The 16,490-nt window shown below is 31.3% G+C and overlaps 1 protein-coding gene and 3 non-coding genes across 4 annotated transcripts; all 4 read right to left on the bottom strand.

Moving 5' to 3' along the window:
• Positions 1-683: 683 nt before the first annotated feature.
• LOC108334442 (probable galacturonosyltransferase 10) lies at positions 684-4,299 on the bottom strand. Its single transcript, XM_017570290.2, has 2 exons — positions 3,801-4,299; positions 684-2,634 (listed from the first exon to the last, which is right to left on the bottom strand). The coding sequence occupies exons 1-2, from the start codon at positions 3,948-3,950 to the stop codon at positions 1,183-1,185; spliced, it is 1,602 nt and encodes a 533-aa protein (XP_017425779.1). The 5' UTR covers positions 3,951-4,299; the 3' UTR covers positions 684-1,182.
• Positions 4,300-11,203: 6,904 nt separating this feature from the next.
• Positions 11,204-11,296, bottom strand: LOC128194867 (small nucleolar RNA Z223). Its single transcript, XR_008246316.1, has one exon. It is a non-coding gene; the product is annotated as a small nucleolar RNA Z223 (small nucleolar RNA).
• Positions 11,297-11,361: 65 nt separating this feature from the next.
• LOC128194876 (small nucleolar RNA U36a) lies at positions 11,362-11,447 on the bottom strand. The gene has a single exon (XR_008246325.1). It is a non-coding gene; the product is annotated as a small nucleolar RNA U36a (small nucleolar RNA).
• Positions 11,448-11,697: 250 nt separating this feature from the next.
• On the bottom strand, positions 11,698-11,833 carry LOC128194880 (small nucleolar RNA snoR134). Its single transcript, XR_008246329.1, has one exon. It is a non-coding gene; the product is annotated as a small nucleolar RNA snoR134 (small nucleolar RNA).
• Positions 11,834-16,490: the final 4,657 nt, after the last annotated feature.

Below are 16,490 nucleotides of genomic sequence, written 5' to 3'. Positions count from 1 at the left end.
ATTCCTTCCGTCAACTATTCATTTCTACTAAAGTTTTCTTCATAATCCAGCGCATGAAATGCATAACTTTTTATTAAAATACTTTTCATTATGAATTAATATCTTGTCAACCAAAAATTTGAAAAGTTTAACAAACCATTATTAAAATAGTTTAGTTACATAATACAATGCTAAACAGTGTCCAGATGGGTGAGAAGCAAGCATTTTGTTAGAACTTACAGTACAAGTGAAAATCCCACATTAGCGAAATTTCAACTCACGACCTCCAGTTTTTATTTATATTTGATGGACCATTTAAAAATCAATCCCTTTTTTTCTTTTCTTTTTAATTCTTTACTAAGAGAAAAAGTGAAAGAGAAAAATATTTTATTTTATTTAAAGATGTCTTAATTAATTAAAATTTCCTATCGTCGTTAGAGAGTGTTGTTATTCTGTGTTCAGAAAGAAAAATATAGCAATTTTCTTCAATTTTTAAAATGTTCTTTTTGTCTACTGCAAATTTTGCACATCTTTCTCATCTTTTATTTTAGACGTCACTTAAGAAAAATTGTTACTGTGTTAATCCACCCTTGGACTAATACCTTTAGAAATTCTTTAGACTACTGAGATATAAGGTACAAAGTATACACAATTGTACACAGGCATATGATCACATACAAGCATTCTCCACTCAAAACAAAATATCCAGCTGGAATATCTGCTTCTGAAATAAATATAGTAGATAGTTTTGTTACACGTGAGAAGTTGATAATTCTCGACCACAGTAATATTTCTTTTGAAAAAGTGGCATTGAGAATAACAGAATAAAGTTTTGGTCTTGCAAATAACAGTTGTGAACATAAAAGGTTTGCAGCTGATCTCATCCTTGACTGCAATTAGAAACTGAACTGATTTAGTCTAATATCTGACAGATGAACGTGTATATGCTACATCAGAAGATCCAGATTCAATGAAGACACCAAAGATAAAGCCACCAGACGTGTTTGACCTTCCAAAATTGTACAAACATTTCTGACAACGAATTAAGAGCTGAATCTGGCCATCCAGTAAGCATCTCCCCCAGCCTACCAGTTCCACAAACAGCCACTGATATAATTTTTCCTACCCCACTAACTGAGGCAAGTAATTCTGAATCTGAATCTTCCACAAGGTCTGAAGTATCTATTTAAGCACAATACAAAATCAGTGGAAGTTACACTGCTGCAATAAAGGATGAGAGTATTCAACATATTTTTCCCACAGGGGCTTGTACTTCTCTATCCCAATCTTCAACCATGGTTTGGAATTTCCATTGAAATGTAGCACAGCACCCCTCTCTATCAACTGAGGATCAACATTGGTGTAGCCAAAACCCAAAACGTGCCACGATGGATCTAAGGGCTGAGTTAATCCATAAAATGTCAACAGTCCAGGCGGCAAGGTACCAAGTTTCCACAATGTCCTGTCTACGTTCTTTTCCTGCCAGTAGTGATAAATGCCAGTCACGTTCTTTTTCCTCCATTCAACCAAATCAAATACATTCATCCCAAATGCCCATCCACAAGCATCAGGGTCAAAATGTGCATGTATAAGAGGATGAGAGTAGTTCAAATATTTGTGGTATCTGTGAAATGTCTCCATGCATGTTTCAACAGCTCCATTTACATTACCATTCAGATCAATGGAAAAAAGATCAGAAAGATCCTTCTGAACCACAACATCATCATCCAAGAACACCACCTTCTTTAGTGCGGGAAAGACTTCAGGTATGTAGAATCTCAGGTGATTAAGCATGGATAGATATTTAGGGTTACGAAACTTGATAGGTGTTCTTCCCTCATCACTGTTGCCTGAAAAGTAGTAGCTTTGTATTTCAGAGTCTTGAAGTTGCTTGAGCACAGGAACATATGAAGCATTTAACCAAGTAAAGTCTTCAAACTTCTGAACTTCCACAATCACTCCATTGAAATCATTCACCGCAAACCATGCCTTCATCGCAGCATAGTTTATTTCATCAGTGACAAGGTGAAAAACAATCATATTGGGATTTTTAGAATTCATTGCAGTTGAATTGACCACTACTGAAGTTGCAAGAATGTTATCAGAGAAAACACAGAAGTGGTAAAGGTGGTTGTCCTTGAGCTTCATCTCCATTTGTCTTTTGTCCTTCGATTTCTTTTGCAAATTAAAGTTTCTGAACCATTCTGTTGTCAACCGAACACCAAGGCAGTACAGACTTTTTGGGACTTCTTCAGCAGCTATTTGTCCATATTTCGAACTCTTTTCAGTAACTGAATTCATCTGTTCCTCAAGAGCTTGAATTTTTGCTTTGAATCTCATGATCATGGTTGCACTATCATAATGGAGCTGCTGGGCTTGGTATAACAATAATGCCATATCACGGATGGCCTTTTCTGTTTCCCTTGTTGTCAAAGGAACACGCCTAGTTGCAGCATTTGAGAGGAGCCTCTGTGAATTGTGGATCTGGGCACTTAATTCCCAAGCAAATTGGAGATTGTTACTTTCTTTGGCAATTACGACAAAGGCTTTTGCCAGAGATATCTGATCATTGAGTTGTCTCGTGACCGAGTTAGAGTTTAACATCTCTTCAGTAATATTAAGGCCTTCCATAATCTTATCATGCTTGTAAGTTCTCTGTACAACAGGATTCAAAGCTATTAGCTAAAGAAAGATAAGAACCTAATCAACATCTATCCTAACCAATTGTAATAATATTATATTATAATAATATCATAATATTAAGCATGCCATGTAAGCATGTCAAGAATTGTTTTTATAATCCAAGCATGATCATTTGAGGAAAAAATTGTCATTCAGTTATAGTCCCAAAATTACAAAATAAAATATAATCCTCCATCCACCTAACAAAAAGTATCATTTTGGTTTTTCAATATAATATTAATTATTACTTTTCCTTTATGCCCTGATAATTTAAATGAAGGTGGAAGATACTCTAAATACTGCAAAGATACTGTAAAGGTGGTTGATATACTATTTAACTAGTTTTTCTTGAATTGTGTCAAAACAATGTATAACACACTTGTCACATATCATGGAGGCAGTGAATAGGAATAGTTGTTTTTCCCCATAACAAGAATATGAATTAATGTTATAAAACTTAAAACAAGAGCAACATCGGGAGAACTCAACATAATCCCAGTCGCAAAACAAGATCCAAGTTCTCCATAGAATTGTGGACATTTTAAACAGTATAACAATGTGAGCACATAGTAACATCATGGTATCGATTAGAATCAAATGAACTCGCAAAATCAACCAGAGTCATCTTAGAGTAAATAAAGATGAGTAGTGCAAGCGTTGAATTGGTTGATGTTTAATCAAATCAGTATTGAATACATCGGATCTAGCACGAAATTGCCAAAGTGCTATTCCAAATTATTAAGCATTCGAGTTCCGAGTGATGTAAAGAAAAGAAGAATAAAAAAATACAAACAACCATAATATGAAACAACCCCTTTTCACACCCGTAAGGAAAAAAAATCCAAAGCGAAACAGTGGAAAAAGCCAATTCACACAATCTCCTAAATACATACGTGTACGTCACAAAATCAGTCCCCAGCATCACATAACCAAAAACAAAGCACACAAATCACTCGTTCATAGACCGACCAACCCTCCCGACCAAAATCAAATAAACTTAACAGAAGTTGAATCCACAGAAGCCTAAGCAAAAAATTCAAATTTAATAATAAAACATTTTCAATATTTTCACACACACTTTCCAGCACCCGGAAAGGACAAATCTATGAAAACAAAACCAATTGGGAAAAAAAAATCACCTTGGACAAAGCGGGTCTGGACTCAATTTTGTTCCCTTTGCTCAGAATATAGACAAAGAGAAGAATCACTGCACAGCACAATGCCCACCACAAAGCATCTGGAACCTTCCTACGCACTGGCCTGCGAAAATCTGTCGCTCTTCGTCGCATCTTCTAACTTTCTCCAACCCCCAATTGCACCCTTCTTTCACTTTTTTCCCCGGAAACCGTTTTCCGGGAAAGTAATGTTGTGGGGAAAAAACAAAATTTCAAGATCGGCAGCTATACCCAAGATCTGGAACCTCAGGATTTGGAAAAATAGAAGTGAAAAGATTCAGATTTAGGAGAAATATTTGGTTTTACGACGGTGGACATGCGCTGGTGAAGTGCTTCTGGGCACTACAGTGAGCACAAAGAGGAAAATAATAGAAAGAGAAAAAATAAAACAAAAGGAAATGGAAGTGGTTTCATGGCACGATGATGTTCTGGCAGTTCATTTTCAGGGACAGTGACAAACGGTCCTGATCGTGCCATGTCAACTTTCAATTATAACATTTGATTTCGATTACCCATTTATGTCCAATCAATTATGGCCTGTTCTCAATTTTGCCTTGTCTTCTCAAACAGCAATAAAATCAGAATCTACCAACACTCATTTGCCAAAGGAACTGTGGAATATAAAATATTTTTCTAGTTTTAGAATTTTACTTTTAGAAACTTAATATAATTGATTAATTTTTAAAAACAAGTATTGATTATTTTAGAATTTATTATTTATTTTAAAGCCAAAGATAGTATGTTAAAAGGGGATATTTAAAAGATATATTGAGTTTTAGTTTGAGTTGGATCATATGAGAAAAGATAAGTAAAAAACATTGTATATGTAAAGTTTTTTTGTGTGCGAACATCTCTATATTTGTTTTTGTAAATTTAATTATTTTGGTTCTTCCATAATTATTTTGGCAACATAGGGGAATTTGGCAATTTATTGTTCACACTTAACTTACATTTGATGTGTCAATTGCACAAAATATTTGAGTGTAATACGAAAAATTTATCAGCAGAGGAATCTATTCTGAAAAATGTTGTGTTTTTGTGTCGTTGTTGAGAGGTGAAAGCATTGATGTCTCTATGCTAATTTATGGTAATGATATATTATCTCATAATTAAAAATTTAATAGAAAAATTAACATTGGCAAAAAAAATGTAAAAAACTAGTAATTGTAATTGTAAAAAACTAGAAAAATTAACAATTCCTTTGTAATTGTAATTTATTTATTTTATTATTTAAATTTGTTTATAGTTTCTAAATTATAATATAAAATTAAAATTTATTTTTATCTCAAATTTTAATATATTTTAATATATTTTAAAATAAATAGATATAATTTTTTATATTAATTTATTTTTAAATATTAAATTATATTTTAAATTTTCGTTATATCAAATTATATAAACAATTCATATGACATGAAACTAACACACTTATTTACATGTCAAAATTTTAATATAGTTAAATTATGAAAGATTGTATATATTATTTTTAAAATTTGATGATCAATATCAAATTTATAACAAATTTTTATTTCTTTTATATTAATTATTTCTCTCGATAAAAAAATAAGTAATTATAAATAAGAATTTATTAACTGCATAAACCAAATATAGAGGTAAATTCTCATAAGATAACTTCTTTTAAGAAAATCGTGTTTCATTATTTTTAAACAACTTTGATAATTTTTTATTGATAAAATGTTGTAAGACGTCCCACAATTGATCTTTTTAATATGTTTATAAAATATGTTCAATATAATAATATAGATTTTTATTATTATTTCGAATTTGTGATACATTTATCTTGAGGGGATGATTCAACAAGGCATGAGCCAATATTATTGGTCATAGATAATTGCAAAACTTTACCATGACTTATAGGGTAAAATAACTTGTGATTTTCTCCTCCTTATCAATATCATCAAAGATTTTGGTGTAGTGGTGTTTTAGCATGACATGAATGATTCCTTGCACCAAATTTCATCAATTTCTCACCTAAATTCGATACACGATTCCCATCTTAAACAAAAATTTAATAGAATCGTATCAATATGTAATAGAATCTTACAAACATCTGTGTTGGTTAGTTCTATATTTCGGCGGATTAAATGAAAGTGTATAAAAAAAATTACCACATTATAAAGGTTATGGAAAAATTCGAATAAAACAAATTACAACATATGAAAATTTAAAAACCAAGCACCGTGTGTAACAAGATTCATTATAAGAATAACTATAAAATCTAAAAATCATAACCCTAGCATTTGGCCGTGCATTAGTGTTTCAGTTCAAAATTTCCTTGTGTATTACCAAAAGTTGCCTTAAATGAGTTTAGGACATAACAATTACAACACGAAATCAAAGAATTTAAAACTGCAGTAAAATGGTGATAGGGTTAAGCTCCATTACCGTGCTATCTACTTTCTTCTTCGTCTCCATGCATTTTTTTCTCTTTTTTCTCACAAATGGGGTTAAGCTTCATTATGGTGCTATCTTTGCCTCTATTGTCTTACTCTGTGATAATCTCTGCTACTGTGTGCTTTCTGCTATCTTTTTTCCATTTTTCCATTTTTTCACAATTAGGCTTGACCTACAATACTCTCGTAATCTTTGCTTTTCCCATTTTTTTAGCAACTACAGATCAATACTTTTCAATCAATTTTTTTCATACAAAACATACTATCCCAAAATAGACAAATTTTGTAACAATGGAGCCTATTTTCAACCTATTTTCTGTTGCTGAGGTTTTCGGTATGTTGTACAGGGACAAATAATCACATTTTACATTGACTCTAACTTTGGTTAAATAATCACATTTTACAATGTAATTATTAATAATTACTTAACTTGAAGTAGATATCTATTATCTATATGCCTATATATACATATGCATAAATTATTTACAGAAATTTTTCATTGACTCTACTATCTTCGATTTATTATATCGTTGTTACATAAAGAAATTCACTCCATAATTTAAGTCAACTCTAAGAAGAAAAACGAGAATATCCTTATGCAGGTGATGGGTTGGTTTCAAAATTTATTGAAAACAAATCTCTATTTTTGACGGAGATTGTCTTACAAGACAAGAAGGTAGTATTAGAAATTCTTTATTTTCTAAAGTTGTTAGAACTTACAATATTTTTTTAATGTAAATTTTCATATAGGTGTGTTAATCGATGTCTTAGTAAGATGCACACTAATATACAAATTTCAAACTGAAATTTCTAAGGATAAGTTTACTCCATTTAATCATTTAGTGTTGCATTTAATGGTGGTTTTTACATAACAACATATTACAATTAAAAAAAAAACTTCTACTTTGCAACCAAAGTTACTTTACTTGATTCTAACTTAATTTCCAAAACAAACATAAAAAACAATCCTTTTTCTATCATTAATTATACTGTGTTTTACATAAATTATTTAGTTGGTAAGTTTTAAGTATTATACTTTAACATTTGATCTGGTACGTTAGGTAAAGTTAACTTAAAATTTTTAATGAAGTCATTGTTTTATGTTTTATGCAAATATCATGGAGATACTATGATGTGACTTTAAAGCATGGATCAACAAGAATTGTTTTGCACGTAGTGATAATATGGATAACTCACTCAACAAAAGGAGTTCTTCGCCCATTACAATTATCATGAAGTAGGCCTTGGAGAAAACTAGTTAACATATGCACTTTAGAGAAAGCAAGCTTGGAGTGCATGTTTTCTAGCACATTTCACGTTAGGAGTAGCTTGCATAACATGCATCTAATTAGTGGATTCTTTGTAGCATACTCATCCTTAATTTCTGATTAGGAAGTGATTAGCTACTGGATGAGATCAACTTCTCTTCCTATAAATAAGAGAGTTACACTTGTATCACATTTGGATTTGGAATATACATGTTGAAATGATGTTGATGTGAGTTTTGGATGCATGGCTGCATGTGAGTTTTATCTTTACTAGGTAGCTCAAGTGGCAACTCATTTCACCCATCTCAATGGTTCAATTGGCGCGGACCTCTCTCTCGGTGCTTTCTCTATTAATTTCACAAGTGAATCGAGTGGCGTAGTGTTGATTCTTCTTCCACTCCAATTGGATATGGAAGTCTAAACTACTAAGGTTTTATTTACTTGAATGGATTTGGGGGAGAGTAATTGAGGGGATTTGAAAGTAAATTTTTTTGTTGTTTATTTGAGTGGATTTGGAGGTAAGTGAGAATGAATTTGAAAGGAAAGTTTGTGAGAATTAGTGTACGATTTGATTATTGTGATAGATTAAAAAAATTTACTTCCAAATCCACACTCACTTACCTCCAAATTCACTCAAATAAATAACAAAAAAATTTATCTCAAATCCTTTCAAATCCCCTCAATCATTCTCCCTCAAAATCCATTCAAGTGAACAAAGCCTAAGGCTCTGTTCACTTGAATAGATTTGGAAGAGAGTGATTGAACAGATTTGAAAGGATTTGAAAATAAATTTTTTGTTGTTTATTTGAGTGGATTTGAAGGCATTTAAGAGTGGATTTGGACGTAAATTTTTTTAATGTCACATCAATCAAATCCTACACTAATTCTCACAAACGTTGCTTTCAAATTCATTGCTTTCAAATTCATTCTCACTTAGTTTCAAATTCACTCAAAACAACAAAAATTATCTTCAAATCCACTCAATCACTCTCCCTAAAATTCATTCAAGTGAATAGAGGGTAAGTGTTTCATTCCTCCACCTTCGTAGAGTGATGATTCCTTCCAAAAATCTCACACCTGAGGTAGTTATGATAATCATTGAATTACAAAATCTACTCGATAATTGATTCTTCATGCCTACACTTGAAATTAAACAGAGATAATGCTGTAAAAACATCATTTCCACTCTCAAATCTCCTCCCCTCAACAAAATAAAATATCTAGTTAATCTCGCAAATCCATACCTTCGTTCAACCTCAAATTATTTCTACTACTATTATATTTTTTATTTAAGAATTTTACATTTCATTACAAATTATAATCATCATTAGTTTTACAAATTTCCCTTGTACCTCCCTTGTAAGGTACATGTAGTCTATGCACTTCTATTGTTTTTTTTTTCATTATTTTATTGACAATTTTGCTAGCTGATTATTAAGATGTGTTGATATTAGTTGATGTTGTGAAATCAAATTTGAACCCAACTACATTTCCAAACTTTTTAAACAAATTTGTCTCTTTTGTTTTATTGCAAGTTAAAAACAGAGTTCCAGTTTTTTAACGGGAATGAATTGGATTTTATTGAGTTCCTGTGTTTCTAATTTGGGTTATTCTATTAAGGTTTAATGTCTCCGTAAATCCTTATTTTGGTTATGAATTTCAAATAGGTCCTCTTTCTTTTCGGCGTATCAATGGAGTCCTTGTTTTTGTAAAATTTAATCAATTAGAGGTCTGCCGTTAAATTGGACAAACGGCCGTAACAGTATTGGTTACGTGGCATGGTCAGTGCATCTACTAAGCACACGTGGCATTTAAAAGGATTTTTGTATTAAATAATTCGTATGCACAGAGGTATAATCACTTTTGGGTAAAGGCATACTAGGAAAATTGAAAAACTTTCAGGGCAGCCCCCTTTAATTGAGAAATGCAACTGAGATTGGGGAAACAAATTGGGGCAACGAACTATTAGGGTTTACGTGAGGGAAAAAATCTCATTCTTTCTTCGATTCGAAGCGCCATGTTTGGAAGCTGCTTGATGACGCCCATAACTTGGTTGTCACCCTTCATGACAAAATGAAAATAGAGACATCATTACGATGAGTGCAGGTGATACTGGAACAAAGCAAAGCAAACCAAAGCAAACCAAATGACGTGGCCAAAAGAACTTTAATTTCAAGCTGCCAGATTTCTCCACACATCTAAACGTGCTGCAAATGTTGAGTTATTATTACTGAACTTAGTCTGCTGCATGCCGAAACTTGCCATGCTTATTTACCAGGTTCCGGTTTGGACAATGTTAGCTAATGTGGGGACTGACACGAACCCCTGCATGCACTCTGACGCTTCCAACTACATCTTCTTCACCGACGAACTTTGTCGCTTCAGCTCGAACAAAGATCGCGATTTTTCTTCCCTCACGCGAATCCTAATAATAAAAACCACCAATTTGTTTCCCCAATCTCAGTTGCATTCCTCAATTAAAACGTCTTGCCCTTTAATTTTTTCTTTTTTCCTAGTATACGCTTACCCAAAACTGATTATACTTTTGTTCCTTCTTCTTTATTTAATACAAAAATTCTTTTAAATGTCACGTCTGCTTAGTAACTGCACTGACCATGCCACGTAACCAATACGGTTACGGCCGTTTGTCCAATTTAACGACCTCTAATTGATTAAATTTTACAAAAACAAGAACTCCATTCATATGCCGAAAAGAAAGAAAACCTATTTAAAATTCATGATCAAAATAGGAACCTACGGAGACATTAAACCTTCTATTAATGTGTCGAGTTTCATTGCAAACTAAAACTTTTTTAAGATATTCCGAATTGAAACGGTTATATTATATATAAAGATTTTCAATCAACTAATTTATTCATTCTATTAATTAATTTTGTATCTTATCGCCAATCGGTTCGTCACGGACCAACTTGAATCTATTAATTAGATCATAATTAAGCTGATATTAGTCAAAAGTCACTCCAAAATTTATATTTAGTAAGCCTTCTGCAAGTAGCTTTTACATTCCAAAACAAATTTTAATTTTTTTAACTGTAATATTCAATCTCCTAATTTTGAAGTTCAAATATTTCTGAATAAAAAAATTATAGAAAAACTACTTTTAAAAGGTTTCAAGTAACTATTTTTGGCACTGTTTATTTAACATTTTATGTCTTTAATTTATTTATTCAAAATAGAAACACGCAATTGTGAAGTTCAAAATTTTTCCAGACTTAATTGGGAAGTTCAAAACATTATTTCTTTTTCGAAAGTTTTAAATAACTGCATTTAGCATTGTTTATATAATACATTAACTACATATTTTATGTGTTATATTTTCTTTAATTTATTTAAATTTAATTTTGTTTTATGGGAAATAGAAATTTCTTGTTTACTTTATTATTTAAAGGATTGTAATTTTGTTTCGATTAAATAATTATTTTTAAAATAATATAAACTGGTTTTAGAGGTTTTCAACTAATTAATTATGTTGACTGATTTAAGTTTTTCCTTACAAATTTCACATCAAATAATAAAAGTATTATTTAATTACTTTTCATTTTTATTTTAAATTTCAAATATAAATAGTATTTTTAATATTTATATGCTTCCGAATCGAAAATATTTGGAAACCTGTCTTATTTTTTCAATAAATCCATTTTATTGAGAAAATTTGTTTAAAATATATCGGCTCAGAACATATTACAGCTCTATCAATCACAATTTATCAGAAGCAGAACTGGCATTTAAAGCTGAATGGTAATCATCATAGCCAATATCACAGGAAATAAGTAAAACGCGATTAGAAAAATTCTTAAATTTGAAAACATGTAAATAAAATATCGGCTCATATCAAGAAATTCAACCATTTAATCCATTATGCTTCATCGAACAAACTCAGAAGCGCGGATAATATGTAATCATCGCCGACAACTAAGATCACAAAAAACTCAAAAACACCGGAAAATCTAAATTTTGAAACCCTAATATAGCGGACATCTTTAGAGGCATAAACATTGAAAGTAAAAGCCCCCACGTGAAATACCACCGATTCAATTTGCGCCTCTATGACTAGCTTTATTTTCACGGAACAATTCGAAAACAAGCTAAAGGTGTAGTGAGGCGCCAAATCAACACAACAAATCGAAAGCATGGAGAATTGCAAAATTGAAATAAACGAAATCTTGCCATTGTTTAGACACAGATTAGCCAAGAAATTGGGACAAAACTGCAACACGAACGGCGCCGATTTGGCACGTGTATTGGGGCTTTCACGTCATGCATTGATCAGAGAAGCCCGGGAGACATCGTGCAGAGAATTAAAAAGAAGAAAGTTTTTTGACCTAAAAATCTACTCGTAAACCTAAAATTCGAAACACTAGCGGCCATTGTAGAACTCTACACTACAAAAGAATTGGGCTTGCATATGGTGTTATATTTATAGGCGCACCAAACCCTAATTTTCTCTCTCTCGGACTCCAACGTTTGAGAATAATACGGTGTGTTTCGTTTGGCCGTTTGGGAAAATATGTAATTTTTTACTTTTCTTTTTATACAAATAACTTATTTGAATGTTGCCAAAATTTAATACGTTTTTTAAAAGAAAAATATAAATGTATTTCTTTTGATGTCATATTTCTTAATTTACAACAAAATATTATAAAAATATTTTTCTTAATGTTTTAATAACGTCAAATTATTTGTTTGGTGCTTTGCCTATTCACTTATACTATCTCTTATTTTAAAAAATAATTTATTTATTTATTTCTTAAAATAAGTTCGAATTAGTCATTTTCGTGTACTCCTTAACAACAAACAGTGAATACTGATTCCTACACTAGCTCTATAGAAATCTTTTACCTCTTTTAAAGCTCATAATAATCCCTACGCACCTCTTTTAATAAAGAGCTTGTTCAGACTTGGGAGCTTATGTACTATATGAAGTATATTGATCAGAATTGATTGTCATTAAGCAGCTACTAATAGGTCAGATTGCGCTCTACAAATATATTGCATTAATGATTGGGTTTGATTACCTAAGGTTAATCAATGGAGGTGGCTGTCACAAGCCTTATAAGTAGAGATGTCGGTACAATCATCTTCTTCTATCCTAATAAACTATAGACCTCTTTATGAAACATATCTGACTTGAGCGTCGGAGTGTCTTCTGCAGATCAACTACCAATCGGGAAGGATTACTTGAAGAGTTGACCGATCGGAGCATAGCAAGGAAGGACGACCGACCATCGGACAAATGTTACCGAAACAATATACAATGATAAGTTTTTGAGAAAATATATAAAGATATGTTTTCTTATGATGTGAGGCTTATTTTTTAAATATTGGATCTGTGAAATGTATTTATGTGCATCCATTATTTTTTAAGGTGGGATTCAAAGTAAACATGTTTATAGTATAATATGTTTATATTGATGATCTTTTATTTATTGAAAATTGTATTGTTAATGTTTAACAAATTCAAAAAATTCCCGAGGAAGGAATTTGAAATGTCTAGTATCGGTTTGATGTATTATTTTAGTCATAAAATTATTCAATTAGAATATGATAATTTTTTATCTTAAAAGAAATATGTACGTGAAATTTTGAACGAATTTTAATCTTTAATGTACTCCACTTGAATGTGACACAAAAAATCATGGTGAAAAGAAGGTAGATAACAAATGTTTCAAGCAAATTGTTGGTAGCCTAATGTATTTTACTAACTAGATCAAACATAATGTAATTTGTTGTTTTGATTAGTAGACATATATAGGAAATTATACTTAGTTACATTTGTTGATTATTAAGAGAATTATTCGCTATTTACAAACAACATGTAACTTTATGGCATTATAAGAAGGACCAAATTTGTGATTTCATTGAATTTATAAAGAAGGATCATGAAAATGATAAAAATGATAGAAAAAATACGTATGGCTTAATTCTGTCTTATGCTTGCAATAAACACTATTTCATATTATTCTAAAAAGCAATCCTTTATAAATTTATTGAAGCTAAGTTTATTGTAGCTATAACTTATACTTGTTAATTATAATTTAATGTTTGTCAATTGTAATTTAATGTTTCGATCCATTGAGAAAATATTATTTTTGTGAATTTTCATATTTAAGATATTGTCTATTTTGTAACTTGAAATTTTGTTAGAGTATTGTTTCTAAAAGACACTTAAGATAGTTAAAGGAGAAGATATATTTAAATAATCTTTAATTAATTTTTTAACAAAACGTGACTATTAAATGTACATCTATATCAGTTTTCTTTTAATTTTACAATATTAACACAACCTATTTTTTTTCTAGAATGGAATGAATGATGACGATAATACAACCCTTTATTCAAATCAGCTTGTCCAATGATCTTGAATGTAACATTATCTCGAATTTGACAAAACTTGTATGAAAAAATCAGTTCACAATTCAAATCCTCAATTAAATGTCGGATCAAAATCAAATTAAAAAGTAAACTCAGGTACATATACATATAGAACATTAAAAATTGTTAAGTTTTTAATAAATTCAATAGTACCTAGATATTTAGCTACAACATAAGAATCATTTGGTAATTTAACATGAACATGGTTATTCTTATGGAACATAACAAAACGTGTTTTAATGTGAGTGACATGATCAGTTGCTCCAAATTTTTTTACCTATTTGTGATTCTTGTGCAGAAGACTCACCATGATGAATGTTTATCTAGTTAACGCTGTGATTGGATGAGTTTTGCAGAAAATTCATGAGCTTTTGCACTTGTTCAACAGTAAAAGGATTACTTTTCATATTTGTTTTAGATCTTGATACTCCATGACATATGGAGTCCTGGTTGTTTGGTTTGGTTAACTAGGTGCCTCCCATGACTAGTGCGACATTAAGTCGTTTAGGCCAATTTTGGTACCTTGCATAGAGGAATTTCTTGTGTTGAGATTGCACGCAGGGTCACTATGTTCATGAATTCTGATACTGCTGTCGATGAGTTTTAGCTTGTTCAGGAGAGTACGTCTCATGCTTCTATTCCAAGAATGATAGTTGGTTCCATTGAGTAGAGGAGAACCAAGAACCATTCCTGGATCCGCAGGATGCAAATAATAGGGGCTAGAAGGATTTAAAAGATAATCCATGGTTGAGGATTCCATGATGAAGAAAGAAACAAGATAATAAGCAGAAGCATAGCAAGATTTTAACCTGGTGTGATACCATTTTGAATATGGTGTAGTTCATCATATCAATATCGCAGCAATTGAATATAGAACAATTCTATGTATGAGAATTTCATGTATATGAAAGCACGTAAAAGTAAAAACAAGAATAAGGAAGAAGAAAAACTTTCTGAGCATCTATATTCGCTTACACAAAACGTACGAGAGAGATCCTATCTATATATAGGAATCTAAAACAGAAAAGAGAAAACACTGATATAACATCATCAGTAAACAGAAACCGAAAACAACAGAAAATAGAAAAAGATATGTAAAATAGTATCTTAACAATGTGTATACCCTATAAATGTTTATTCAATGGTTTTCTCTTGATCAGGCTTCTTCTCCCTTGCCTTAAGATAACTATATAACTACTATATATGTAATACAAGCTAGGATTGCTCTATGTGCAAGGAAAAAGAAATGTCCTAGCAACTGGTGAATGGTGGCTGAGTCAAGGAATGTGAATCTGTGTACGCCATCAGTGATTGTTCTTCAATAAATCAACGTAAAATTATGGTATCTCTTAGCCAGATTATTTGGCCATCATGATTTTGGGTTTGATTGAACCAGTGATAATTAGGTACATAATTTTAATATCACGTAAATCCTAAGTAATAAACTAGTATAGAATTCTTATAGCTGTCTCACATTTAGCTCATTCACATGTGTTTATAGGACGATTTCTGGGCAAGTTTTGAAGCTGCAAATAAGGACAATTCTGGCTCCTTAAACTGTTGAAGAATTCAAGGATGTGTTAGACGACACTATCTTAACATATCCGCAAGTGGAACTTTATAGGAAGAGCCGACAGCTGTTTGATTTCTCTGCTATGTGGAAAGATTCCGAAGGAAATGATAGCGAAGAAATAGACAGAAGAATTTAACCGTAGGGATTAGTGTGCAGAGCATCTGCAGCCACAAGTTTCGTCCCTTCAGTTAAACCATATTGTGGTTATATAACGAGCCGATAACAGTATGAACCATATGAATGATACAATATTATTCAGAAAATGTAAATCTTAGTGTGTTTTATGGAGACCGCTAAAATTAAGAATGTATTAGATAACAGTTTGATGTCATGACATCCTCATGAAAAATACTTGTCTGTCATGCTGTCTTAAAAGTTTGTCACGCATTAGACCTAGAGCTAAACAAAAGAAAGGGTTTAAGTTGTATGCCTTCTAAACTAATTTTAGACAAAAATTCAATGGATTACCTTGCTACCACATCATATTAATGCATGTACAATGGGGTATAGAAATCTTGTTTGCTATTGTATAAAAATGCTTTACACCATAAAGAATGATAAATATTGGCAATTAAAGGTGTAATGTTTGTTAGTCATGCATTATTGGATATCTTATATGGTCTAGGGATATGATTAAAATAAAATATGTAATTGGTATACATATCTCTTTACAAACTGATTTTTGTGAACTTCACCTTTTACTTTCTATTAAGGTATATAATAACCTACTGTGTGTCTAGAAACTATTGAGTTAATGTATATTTTGTAAAAAAGTATCTAGAAAAAGGTTAGAACATCTCTTCACTACCTGATGCAACACTAAAGTATCAATGTTCATGTACATTACAAATTGTATCATGTTTTAAGAATAGTTTTGGATTTTCTTCTCTAAAACACGGATAAAATAATCAATGAGGGTATCTTGTGGCATTTTCTTGTTTTGTCCCTATCTAATAATGAAGTGTTGGTTGCATAATATCACAATAAGCATAAGCATTTGGGACAA

Source organism: Vigna angularis, chromosome 11 (genome assembly GCF_016808095.1).
Source record: "Vigna angularis cultivar LongXiaoDou No.4 chromosome 11, ASM1680809v1, whole genome shotgun sequence".
NCBI classification, from domain to species: Eukaryota; Viridiplantae; Streptophyta; class Magnoliopsida; order Fabales; family Fabaceae; genus Vigna; species Vigna angularis.
Note: the sequence above shows the minus strand (reverse complement) of the source record. Positions and strands in the feature narration are given on the sequence as shown.

What these genes read in the sequence shown, in the direction of transcription:
- LOC108334442 (XM_017570290.2), bottom strand. Translation starts at nt 3,950, where the DNA reads ATGCGACGAAGAGCGACAGATTTTCGCAGGCCAGTGCGTAGGAAGGTT. An exon ending in CCAGACCCGCTTTGTCCAAG is followed by an intron (nt 2,635 to 3,800) that starts GTGATTTTTTTT and finishes CCTGTTGTACAG; the next exon opens with AGAACTTACAAGCATGATAA.